Below are 13,610 nucleotides of genomic sequence, written 5' to 3'. Positions count from 1 at the left end.
ACCAGTGAACCATGCAGCAGCCTTTGTACAGTGGTTAGTGCACTGGCTTATAAGAAGTAGGTTAGTGGCTCAAATCACAGAAGAACCATTAGTGGTGTTAAAAGGGAATCCAGCCACAATTGCCTTGTGCCAAATTCCATGCACAGATTGTCACAGCACTTAATATATTAGTGTTAATATATTCAGTTTCAGGATAAATCTGGTTTGAAGTAAAGTGCCATACATGCAGCAGATAGGAAATAGATCTTGATAATTAAATTGAACCAAATTTATTGAGCGCACAATGGACCTGTGAGTGATATATACGAGCAAAATTCATTGACTACTATTAGAGCAAGTCATCGCTAAACAAGAGCTACAATCTTATGCCGCTGAATGAAAAGTCTGAGCTTTGATCGATTTGTAAAACAAAACAAATATTGACCGACACAAAGTTAAAAATAAAATATTTCGAGACTTATAATTTTTCTGACTGTAATATACAAGTAAAAAGAATAACAAGTGTTGACACCGATAGTAACGAGACTATAGCTACATCATCGCGCCAATCCAATACTTCTAAGCATGACTTGGGTATACATGTGCAATAAAAATTCAAATGAATATTGACAGTCACTAGGCTGAACATGTAGTCTTTGAGAGTCTAATAAATCTTCTCTGGCTTTCATTACTCATTTCAGCTCCACTCTATTCACTCTATTAAACTTACTCCTTCCTCTTCTATGCTCCATTCGTTGCTATCAAACAATTGGAGTATGACAAAGACTGGCTGTGATGGACTCGAGATTGACTCAGTTTAAAAATAACATTATAATTCTCATGCTTTTTACGTGTTATTACCATCCTATTCTGCTTTGGATGATATGAATCAGTTTACTAACCTATAATTTATTCGCCGTGCATCAAGTTCATACTCAGATTTCAACACAATTCTTATGTAATACAGTGCAAAAAATTTACTTTTTTTTAATTGTCAGGAGAATTTACATAGAAGGTTTATGTTAAAAGGACATCTACTGTAACTACATGTTCAACCAGCAAATGACAGTTCAATATATTTCAATGTAAGGAAATAACGGGCATCCACATAAATACATGTACGTGTATGTGAAGATAAAAACAGCTACACATTGTTGGCTTAAATCTTACATTTTAAAATTCGCCGGCTGTTTTTTAATGCATATGGGTGGCTTGTGTGTATTTGCTAAAGACAATGTGTGATCATCGGTTATCTTTTTCCAAATCACTTTGGTGGTAATGTCTTAAGCGGTAGTTAAGAAGCTACATTTCTGATACATGACCTCTAACCTGAATTAATCTAGCATGTATATAGGCAGATGCTATATGCTCTAAAATGCTCATAAAACATGAATAATCTATGTCAACAACGTTTATGTTGTAGTGATTTTACGTTATACAAACAGTAAAATACTTGTAAACTGCTTAATTCGTTCCAAGATTATTTATAGATTCCAGTTATGATCATTTACCTTGATCAAATCATGCAGTAAAATAAAACTATGATTTTTAAAGGACACAGTAGTGATTGTAAAAAAACTAGTTTTCTTTAGCTTGTTTCCCTTTTCAAGTAATTAATTTATGTATAGGTTACATAAGCTGCTTCTTACGCAATTTCAGTTCACAATTTTACACATCCATTAAGTCCGCAGCACCAGGCCAATCTGAGCAACAGCTCCTTTCAGAATTTGATATGTTGCGTTCATCACAGATTTTCTTTTTCAATACAGCCAATAAAACTTAAGAAGAAAGTCTAGTTGAAGCGACGTTCCAGTTGAGAGATTAGGGTGGTGCCGCATGTAAACCGAAAGACTATTTTAAGTTGCCTCAGACCCTAAGGGAGCTATTATAGTTGAATAAACACAGACTCTGAGAAGTATCAGGATTTATAAATTGGTTACAAAGCATTGGATTTTAGTTATGTTATGATAAATGTGAGTTATATTTTGTATAGAATGCTAATTATATTGCTAATACTTTGATGTAATGTATACTTTACGTTTTGAAGTTGCTCTGTCAATTTACAGTTTGTCTTGTTACTGCTATCTATATTCATTGCTTATTTCAATAGCATTTAACAAATTGGCAACTGTGACGATTTGTAATTACCTCCCCATCAAAATGTTTGTTTCATGATAATTGTTTGTGTATATCTATTTTGAGTTATGACATTATTTTATGGTTCATTCATGTTCATATATGAAATAATGTAGTCTCATTCACTTTTTTACTAGTTTTGATGTCAGATTTGGTAGAACCATGTTAGCAAGTTGTGTTAACTTTACTTCAAGGGAGTTGATTTTAGGTACGCCTCCACACAAGAAATTCAGAGCAAATCAATCAGTTCAGAGATCTTTTTGTGAAGTTTGTTCGATTGAGTCATGTCGATTTCTGAGTAAAGACGGGGTCAGAGTAGATAATACAGTCAATGATAGAACTACTCAAAATTAAGCTAGTGCTAATAAAGAACCTGTAAAAATTATTCCCAAACCTGTTAAGCTGATTGAAAATGAAATGAAAACGTAGATGCATTTTCCAGCACAATTTCTTTAGTCATAAATTTCTTTATGCAAGGGTTACAAGGCTAGATAAGATGCTGCTTTGACACCCTGAATGGGGTAGCGGTTTCTCATTTGTTATAATTTGCAATAGAATTTCTCAGCGTCATGCCAACTAATCTCAACTCTGTCCCACCGGTCACCAGAAGACTGCACATAACCAAATTCTGTTGTAAAAGTTGGTCATCAAATACTCTCCGATATTGAAATAGTTATGCAATCAGATTAGGAAATTAGGAATTTTTTACACATAAAAGTAATAAATAAGAACGTGTTTCCATGCTTCATCTGGTGAGTAGCTTTTATGTGTATCACCTGGTTCTGTTTCAAGGTTCGTCAATGCATAGTGACAAACAAAATCTCGAGTCTAATAGGAACCGTTCTTTGGCTGTAGGCAAGGATATCATTATTCCTCAAACTTCACATTAAAATGAGTGTAGGGTAAGTACAAGTCATGTGGCTACTCCCAACATTTCACTCGAACGGCACTAGCTTTTGGCGATGTCTACACATTGCGCATACTTTACACCCTTTGTGCAAGTGATCTCTCTGTTTAATCAGGCTGACAGCATCATTTCTATTTATTTCTATTGTAAAACTTTGCTTGATGATCAGCATTGCTCTGACCGCTTGATTTCTGGTTTGTGATTTTATAATTTTCAGTCCATTCAATGTGTACACTATTTAAACTTGCATTTGCTTAAAGTGCACTGGTCATGAATTAAGTAATAGCAGTTTTATAGCTGCTAAGAATCCTTGGCAGCAAAAACTCAAATTGCAATCAGTCAAATACTGTATTTTCCTTTGGTATAAATTGGTCTTTTGGTTTAAATTTAGTTTTTTGTCATTAGGAATTCTCAGTATATCCAGCATACTTTTCCTGTTATGCTTTTGATGTCCATAAATGGACTGTTGCTGCAACAAAGTATCTATTTAGTACTGCAGTTATTAAATCGTGGAATGTTACAGATTTCATTTCGCATCCAGATGCACCAATATATCACCATCGTTGTTGGTGAAACATTGTTGGAAGTTTAGATCAGAACTGGTTTCATGGAGGAAAGATGTTTCAACACTTTTCTCCAGAGGTGTAAACAGGAACAAATGTACATTGGTATGATTGTTACATAGCAAAACGTTATAGCTTATTACATCAAATAATTCATCAAATTATTCTATTTAATGGGTCTATTTCCCATCATAAATTACCTTCTACTTTTCAGATAGAGCAAACATAAAGAGCTTACCAGTAGTCATATCTAGTTATTAGTGTAAAGAATGCAGATCATTTTACTGAAACTTGGGTTATTTATGTTTAAAGTGTATGTAGGGATGATCTTACTGCTCACTGCGCTGGAGGTGGGGCTGCGGTACACTCGGTTTGGGGTGACTGCTTCAATAGGGCTTCTTTCATAACTTGAAAAACTCTTGCTAAACTCTGTAAAACTTGCTTCTAGAGAATGTAACTACAAAGCAAAGACACAGTACATGTATGTGTTTCTATCTAAAAGTCAGTCACTCTGCTTTTTGATGGATGTTGCTTTTTTCTTAGCTGTATCAATATCAAAAAGTTTCATTTTATTGCTCGTTGGAATGCTTGCTATAATATAGCAAATTGTTTAATTTTGACCTCCAGCTTATGAGTTGTTGTGCATATTTTAGTGATATCAAGTTGTTGACATTACAGTACTTATATTACATTGGTGTCAGCATATAAATACCTCAGTATAGTAACGTAAAATAAGAGGAGAGAATCTTAAACTGAATTATGTTGTCAGAATATAGTCCTGAAACAAGAATTGGGAATTTTGTGATTTTATAGAAATGAAGGTTTTGAAATTCTGTTTCTCAGAAATTCAAAACCTTTATGGAAATTCAAAAAAGTATGGATCAATGAACTGCATTCATTGATCCATACTCCTAATCATCTTTCATAAATTTTGATGATATGGCAAGTTGATCACTTCACTTCATTCAGTGGTAAACGATGATGTGACAATGGTAACGATGGTAAACGAAGATGTGATAGAAACTACAGTTTCCAGAATATTAGTTTCAAAGGCCTTTCTAGTAGTTTTGATCAATAAATAGTATAAAAGGCATTTTGAGCAGTAATTTACAAAAAGCAATTGTGCTGATGATTATCATTATCCTGATTACTTAGATAAACACAAAGTACATGTACTTTGTGTACACAAAATACATGTACAATCACTTCAAACATAAAAATTAATGTTAATACTAGAAATTCTACCGTCATACAGCCCACGATCAAAGTGATATTGGAAAAAATAAAGGGTACTGATGGTTGAGAAATGCAATATTAGCAGTCAAATAGAATAACTGCAATGGTAGCTGTAATGTACTGGGTGTGGGTGTTATTATATACAACAAATAGCAATAATGAAAGGAAAAGATTATATGTTTACATCTCTCCTCCTGCAAAAAGAGAAATGCAATATTGGTCAATATTAGAAGTAAAATGCACTGATATTATTAGAATAACCAATATTATTTATATAGTAATAATATAAAACCAATGCACAATTTTTTTACATTTCAAAACGGCATAGCTAACAATATCACGAAGTTGTGATATTTATATAGATTTTTAGAAAATCTGTACTACGTAGTCATTGTTCTGTAGTCATCCAAACTTATAATTAATTATTGTAATAATCTCATAAGAAACGTTAAAAAAATATCATCGTCATTTGCTTTACTTACACTGCGTTGGACATCAGTTAGAATGCGAAAGTATTCAAATGTGTCGGCAAATGAAAATGAAAAAATTGAAATCGGCAAAAATGAAACGATTTCTGTACTCCTATGTTAATTGCCGAAACCTTCGGCAATTCGACCATGCTATAGACTGGTGAAAAGTGCACGTTATTTTTTCGTGAAATGCGCAAGACTTTATCGTTCTTTTATCTGTCGCTCGGCGTTTCAATTTCCGGTCTTAACTTTTATTAAACCAAGCTTTTCAAGCGTTTTGTGGCGATATTCGTCCAAATTAATCTGTCTATTTGTGTATAATCCGATCAGATGGGTTAGTTTTAGAAATTTGTGGTAACCCTTCAAAGGCTTGGTAACATATTTAAATAGGTTTAAATGTTTTTTGTATCGTTATTATACTTTAACGACTTTACAAAACGATGCTTAAATTTGTTGATGAAATTTCTTGACGAGGGTTCGTCTCATTGTTGATGAATAATTTTCGTAAGTTGTGTGCACATGCATTTATCATAAAAACTCCCACACTTCGCTCCGCTCGTTTGGTCGTGGGATAATAGTATTGACTGGAAGAAGTGTTATATTTCGTAATACTATGAGTTAACAAACTTATTATTATCAAGGCACTATTTTGAGATCTGTAGAGTTTGCTTTATTTAATCATGAAAATGCTTAGAGACTAGAGTTGAAAGTAAAACTGTAGTATATTTCAATATAATAATATATAAAATAATATTTATAATAATATAATACAATAATATATATATGAAATATTTCAAGATGGTTTTTTAACTTAGAATACCGCTGTATCACCTTATAATATACTGAGCTGTCTTAAATTAAAGGAATTGCTGTTGGATTATCTGAATATCAAAAATATTCTGGTTTGGTTGATCTTCTGTCGGAAGCTAGAAGCATCAGCTAATTTGTGCTCATACATATAGGTAGGCCTATATATTACAATTAAGCTACTAATTTGACCAGCTTATCAAAGTTTTATACTTGTGTGTTTCTAGGGTGGAAGAGTACTCGGGCTCACGTTAACCATCCCTTCTCTTGCTGTTCTGAAGTTGAGTATTCCCAAAGCTAAATGCGAGAGTCTAAAACGCTCTAAAGCTTCAACGACTTCTCTCACCCAACAGGAGGATATTCAGTTCTGCTGGAGGTCTTTCTGGGAGTTGCTTTGGCCAGAGCTTTGGTTGATCCTTGGTGCAGTCATTGTTAGTAACCTAAATATTTCTCACTCAGATATGCATACGCTCAAGTTATATATGAAAAGTGGTTTTACCCAACGTATTTAGTACCCATGTCTAATCTTTTGAAATTATTTTATGTAATGAAACTAATAACTGCTCAAATGGTGATCATTTCAGAGTGCCTTTGTTGTCGCATTCGCTAACATCGAGATCCCTCTACAACTAGGGGTTGTAGTCAACAAACTGACTGCCTGCGCTACAGGGGAACGAGTTGTAGACTTCTGGGGGCTCATGAAGGAGCCCGCTTACAGGATATCGGTCACCTACATCATGCAGGTATCTAAGAGATGAAGGCGTGTACTATTTCATTCGCTACTTGCCCGAATAATATATTTTCATCTGATAACGAAATGAGTCAAGCATCTTTTAACATGAAAAATATATAGAAATGTATGTGGTTTAAACATTGAACGAAAATATTTGTGACTGGAATGAAACATTTGACACAACACATATGGGCAGAGTTTTGGCTTACTTATATACTTATAGAAGTAAATATATAAACTATTAGAAGAAATGAGAACGCTTTACAGATGTACCCTTGAGAAAATAGAAGTATTGAAAAGGGACCAAAATTAAAGTGTGGAGGTTTTTATTTGAAGGCCGATGTTAGATATAGGGCGTAAGCATGAAGGAAAATCATTGAAGCTCTTATCAAGTATGTAGCTAAAGATTATAGATTATGATGGCCTATGATGCATATATATATTATAGATTATGATGCATATATATATTTTTTTTATTGGCAGTCCATAGTCATTTTTATAAAAAAAATGTTTTGTGTATGCATAATTCTAAAACTATCACAAATCTAGCCTCTCATTCATTTTTGAGTTTAAAAAAAACTAAATAGAAATACATGTAATTGTAAAAAAGCAAAACTGTTTGAATGGGCATGTTCACGGCATCACTTAAAATTAATAGACACAGGCAACTATACAAATATCATGATTTCTCAATGCTTAAAGAGACAATCTTTGAGTTAGGTTGTTAACAATGATCAGCTGTTCAGTCTCGGCTTGATTAGCCAGAATACAGGTTGGCCTGAATTGTGTCCAATGTATATCGGACAAACAGACACACCCAGCGCTACCCAGCGCTACCGCTACTTGAGTCTCTCAATTTTTATCTTTCACTCTTTTCTTCTTGTTCAGTGAATATAACTGCATGTATCATTATATTTGCTGTCCATTCTCAGCCGGCGGTACTATTACAAAATCGTATTTAGCAATATTATTTTTGGCCCACAAAACATTTTTTGACCCTGAAGCCCCCTCAAGGGTGGTGACCCCTAAATGCTTTTGGTCTAAAACCTGGGGGAGTATTAAAGAAAGCTACATGCAAATTTTCAGATAGACTGTTTAATTAGAAGTTAGTTTCTATAGAGGACATATCCAGGAACAAATGAAGCCAAATATATATTTATTTATATCTAGGTATATAGATATATGTTTATATTGATATATATTTATATTTAGATATTTCTAGATATATCTAGATATATATCTAGATATATATCTAGATATATATCTAGATATGCATCTCATGCACTTCTCACATCCTCTCATATCCTATCAACTTTGAATTATTTAGTATATGTTATGAAATCAATCAAAAGATTTTTTAAGGTCTTTGTAGACTTTGCAAGTCATGTTAATGTGACAGATCAATGTGTCACGATCATAGACCTATTAACTTTAGTATAGTTAATAAGTCTATGGTTAAAATGAGTACCCTTTACATTGTTGGCTGTAAACAAAACATTTTCTAGCTGAGATGTGGAGGACGGTCCTTGAGCTGAGACGGTTAAGAACCGTCTTGGCTCTCTGACTCAGTTAACAACCTCCTGTTTATCTATGGATGTCTTCTTTGCCTGTCATTGTTATCATTGTTAATGTGATACCGTGATTAATGTTACAGGGTATATTTACATTCGCTTACATCTCACTGCTGTCGCACAGCGGTGAGCGAATGGCAGCGAGGATGAGACAGCGGCTGTTTGAGAATATTATTAGACAAGACATGGAATTCTTTGATAAGCATAAGACAGGAGCAGTAATACACAGGTGGGTAGTTTTCATTTTTTCTTTTTTATCTGTTATCTTCATCATATTATAGACCTTTATATTTGCCACTATTGATTTTACAATCAAGAAATATGTTTGTATTTTATCATTTCTAAGCAGTTCTGGAACTTTCAGTCTGGTCTGTTCTCTGAGTCTGTCAACAAAAACATTGCAATTTTTAAATACAACTGTTCCTTTACTGATGCTGTATTGAATGCATCCCTTGATCTAAGACTATATTGTGATTGTATATATGCTCTGATACTGATGCTGCTGTATTGAATGCATTCCTTACAGACTAACAGAGGATGTTCAGGAGTTTAAATCATCATTCAAGATGTGCATATCTCAAGGCCTGAGAGCTGTAACACAGGTAGTTTTATGATTAACTCTATGCCAATTGGTGCCTGGCTTGCGGTTAGGATGAGGACTAGATGCACTTACTTACACCTTTGGTATTTTTAAGTGATACTGTAATGATTCATGGGAGTTTTACTACCAACTGAGCTGTACCTATTACTACAGACATAAAGTAATGACACCTGCTGTTTGTTGGATTTGCTGTTGGTAACCACAAAAAACTTTTATATCTGATAATATGGCTTTCCTATTTGTCAAATGCTAGGAGTGCAACTTTGTCTGAAACTGAAACTGACCGAGACAATGGTTGGCTGTGCCATAGCGTGTTAGCTGTAATGTCTATACAAACAGAAAAAGTCTACAATAAGTGCTTTTGCTTTGTTTCCATTGCCTTCAATCCTTGTATGATATGATGGAGGTTAATTAAAGCAAAAAGTCAAGGTCACATTAAAAAATTTATTTTTAATTCAAAACTGAAACAGTAAAAATTTGTTATTTTTAAGCGAGGAAATAAAAGTAACTATACAAGAGAGGTACTGCCATTACACATCAGTATTGATAGACAACCAGAGTAGTTCAACAACATATTCAAAAATTTATTAGTATATATACCTATTATGGTTATGGCATGACAATTAACTAGAAGTAAACAGAATACCCTATATATCTGGATATATGGAAATCCCTATAATCATGCCTTTAAAATAATAAAATCCGTTGGGAAAAATATATCACAAGCATAGAAATGTAGTGATTGACATTGTTGGTACCAGTATCCGGCCCATTTAACCAACAGACTATTGTTATTGTATCATGTACTAGTATGCATTGTATAGTAGATATAATTAGAAATAGTGACTTACGGGTAAATTACGTTGTACTTACTCAAAGCATTTTGGCAGATAGGAGGGTCAGCGATTGCACTCATCTACGTCTCTCCTGGACTGACAGGAATTCTACTTATCGCCATTCCATCATTAGTCGGGGCTGGATGGATTCTCGGTGCAGGCCTAAGGGCCTTGAGTCGGCAAGGTCAAGAGCAGGTCAGTGAAAGCATTCTTTTACCTTTTACTTCTCCGTTTAACTAGTGGTAGGATTAGTTACTCATCCTTTATTACTATTATTGAAATTAGATGCTTTTAGTTTTAACTGCAAAGGTAACGAAGGTAACTCTAGTTCTTTTGAGACCTGAACACATAGACCTATTAACTATATGTTTATATAGTATACTAATTATTGTATTAATATACTTAGTATAGTTAATAGGTCTGCCTGAACGTCACCTTTATTCAGTAGTATCATCCTTTGATATTTCTGATTCATTGTTCTACATACTTTTTGATGGGTGCTGTTGTGGTTATATACTGTCTTGCGAACAAAGTCAAAACTGATGGGCAGGTTGCGGGTTTAGAAGTTATATAATTAAGTTTCATACATCATAGTCCATCTTTTGGCATTCTGATGCGTATCATCATCGTATGGCTGGCTTGTGTGTGTTTGCTGAAAAAATACTATTTGGTGTGCAAAAGGAACGACGTGCGTTTGTTGATTTATCCTGTTCCCAACCACTTTGGTTGTAATATATTTAGTGGTAGTTACGAGGCTACGTTTCTCCTACATGACCTCTAACCTGAATTAATTAAGAACATATATACACAGCAAACGCTTGTAAAACATAAATAATTCGTTCCAAGAACGTTTGTGTTATAGCAATTTTACGTTATACGAACAGTAAAGTACTTGTAAGTTGTCTAATCAGTTCCAAAATCCTTCCAAACTCACCCCTTGAGCCCTTAAATTTAAAAATCAAACTGAACTTTTTAATTTGATGACTACATTAACTGTGGCGTCATTGGTTTGTATCAACTACTTTTCTCCTTTCTCTTATCACTTTTATTTGGTTGAGAGGTCATGAGTAATTTTACTTTAAGTTAAGGGGACACATTGCACACGTTCAATGTCAATTTAAATTGGTGTTTTCATTTTTTTTAGATAGCGAAGTCTATAGTAGAAGCAAAACAACAAACAATATTGTATATGACTAAAATAAAGTAAAAAAAAAAAATTTTCATTTTAAGAGCAGTATCTGTCTGTCTGTTTGTTTGTCAAGGAGCGAGTCTGTTGATTTGGACGAGACTCCAACTCGTGACATTCAGCTTGGTATAGTGACCCTCTCACATCTGCACAAACCGATTGCCTTTAAGTATTTCCGAATAGTTGTGTTGCTTCTTATTTTTTGTGCTTTATCAGAGCACCTGACAATCTCCACACCAGACTCCCAGGGTACTAGTATATACAAAAGATATACCATTATACATTGTTTTCTCTCCCAAGTGCAGCAAGACAAAAAATAATATTTTAAAGGTCAACTATGAGATTCTCATTATTCAAATCGAATTTGAGAACTTGCACCGACTTGCTACTTAACGTTATATGAATTTCTTTTGTAATACGAAGCAAAATATTTACATAAATTCTTTGCTCAGTGGAATTTATGTAAACAGGTTTACAGATGTATCTGGGTTGAATTTGATAAGTATTTTGTTAGTTGTTTCAGATGAACAGCATGAATAACCTTGGTACTCTCATTATTCAAATCGAATTTGAGAACTTGCATTGACTTGACACTTTACTTCATATGGAACTTCTTCCGTAACACAAAGCAAAATCTTACATAAATTCTCTACATTATATTGAATTTGCATTATAGGAATGTCTACTGTATATTAGTTATAGTTAAGAGTGTAACATACGTCATGCTATTTGCTTGGTGTAAACTTACATCACATTGTAGTCTATGCTATTTCTCATTTTTAGGGCTGCTATGTGGTGTAATGCTATGAGAGTTACATGCGCCATGCTCGCTATAAAATATTGAACACCTCTAGTAGTAGATATTTCCAATGTAAACAGGGCTTCAAGATTGGTCAATGCTTGTTATCTTCTTTTGCAGCTGGCTCTAGCAACAGGAATCGCTGATGAAGCTCTCGGTAATGTCAGAACAGTTAGAGCCTTTGCCATGGAGGACAAAGAAATAGAGTGAGTGCCTGCCTGAAGTAAATTGACTGCTGCCTTCGTTCTAGTTTCTGACTGCTGTTTCTGACTGTTAGGAGTCGCCACTACAAATAGTCTTTTTATATTTACTTCTATTTTTTTGCATCCTCATCAGTCACTCTCAGTCCTCTCATATTCTCCTTCACTGCATCCATAGACCTTCTCGGGGGTCTTCCCCGTCTCCTTATCTCTGGCAATTCCATGCCCAGCTTCCGTTGTCTTACATACTCTTCATCCTTCCTCAATGCGTGTCCATACCACCTCCGCCTATACTCCCTCAACTTCTTCAATTTCCGCGCTTCCCCTAATGTTCTCATCTCTGAGATTATCCATTCTTGTCACTCCCATCGTAAATCTTAGCATTCTCAACTCTGCCACCTTTAGCTCTTCTTCCTGTCTCTTTGTCCTGTCTCCTGGCCACTGTCTAAATAACATACATACACACAACTGGTCTTACTGCTGAGCTGTATATCCTTCCGTTCAACGTTGCTGACACCTTCCTATCGCAAATAATGCCTGACATCTTCCGACATCTATTCTAGCCTGCCTGCACTTTCTTCTTTACCTCTCTACCACAATCCCCATCTTCCAGCTCCAAGGTACCTCAACTCTTCACTTTTGTCAAATGGACATCCTGCATTTTAATTTTACCTTCATCTGCTGCCCTATTCATACACAAATACTCTACGTCTGCTCTGTTGATCTTCATTCCTCTACTCTTAAATGCTGCTCTCCACTTTTCTAGGCTTACCTCAATTTGTTCTTTACTTTTCTCACTTATCACAATGTCATCTTCAAACATGTTCCGTTGTGACTTCTGTTGAATCACTTTTGTCATCACGTCCATCAGCATTGCAAACAGGAATAGACTTAACGCAGAACCTTGATGCAATCTTGCCTTCACTTGGAAGCACTCCATTACTCCAACTGCACGCCTCACTATTGTCACGCATCCCTCATACATCTCTTGTCCCTTACATACTGTTCAGGCACTCCTGACTATCTCAAACATTGCCACATCTCTTCCCTTGACACTCCATCATATGCTTTTTCTAGATCTATGAACACGCAATGCAGCTCACTCTGTCCTTATACTCCTCCATCAATCTTCGCAAGGACAATGTAGCATCAATCGTGCTCCTTCCAGGCATAAACCCACACTGTTGTTCAAACATCTCCACTTTTGATTCGTCTTTTTTTCACCACTCGATCCACAATTTCATACTATGGCTCATCAAAGTTATCCGTCAAAGTTTCGACTGCACTGGGCCTCACCTTTGTTTTTGTATACGGGCACAAGTCTACTGTTCGTCCATTCTTCTGGCATCCTTTCTTCCTTTGGGCATCTTTTCTTCCTTCAGAATCAGATTGAACAACCTAGTCAAACACTTCACCTCAAATTCTCCGAAACACTTCCACACTTCAGCTGGTAGGATGTCTGGCCCAACTGCTTTTCCTCCCTTCGTCAACTGCAATGCTGTCCTCATTTCCTTCTTGCTGATTTTTTCCACTTGCTCACAATTTTTACTTTCTCTGTTCTCCTATCCCTACTGTTCTCCTCATTC

The 13,610-nt window shown here is 35.0% G+C and overlaps 1 protein-coding gene across 2 annotated transcripts in view; it reads left to right on the top strand.

Annotated features, from left to right (window-relative positions):
- Positions 1-2,901: 2,901 nt before the first annotated feature.
- Positions 2,902-13,610, top strand: part of LOC137394836 (mitochondrial potassium channel ATP-binding subunit-like) — a 35,357-nt gene continuing 24,648 nt past the window's right edge. For both annotated transcript variants that reach the window (XR_010978390.1, XM_068081609.1), the window contains exons 1-8: positions 2,902-3,017; positions 3,546-3,690; positions 6,326-6,529; positions 6,683-6,841; positions 8,486-8,631; positions 8,929-9,004; positions 9,894-10,034; positions 11,945-12,030. Coding sequence is in view for 1 of the 2 variants with exons in the window: in XM_068081609.1 (XP_067937710.1) it covers positions 3,007-3,017; positions 3,546-3,690; positions 6,326-6,529; positions 6,683-6,841; positions 8,486-8,631; positions 8,929-9,004; positions 9,894-10,034; positions 11,945-12,030 (968 nt within the window). In the remaining variant the exon portion in view is untranslated. The remainder of the gene's footprint in view (positions 3,018-3,545; positions 3,691-6,325; positions 6,530-6,682; positions 6,842-8,485; positions 8,632-8,928; positions 9,005-9,893; positions 10,035-11,944; positions 12,031-13,610) is intronic.

Source organism: Watersipora subatra, chromosome 1 (assembly GCF_963576615.1).
Source record: "Watersipora subatra chromosome 1, tzWatSuba1.1, whole genome shotgun sequence".
In the NCBI taxonomy this organism is placed as follows: domain Eukaryota; kingdom Metazoa; phylum Bryozoa; class Gymnolaemata; order Cheilostomatida; family Watersiporidae; genus Watersipora; species Watersipora subatra.
Note: the sequence above shows the minus strand (reverse complement) of the source record. Positions and strands in the feature narration are given on the sequence as shown.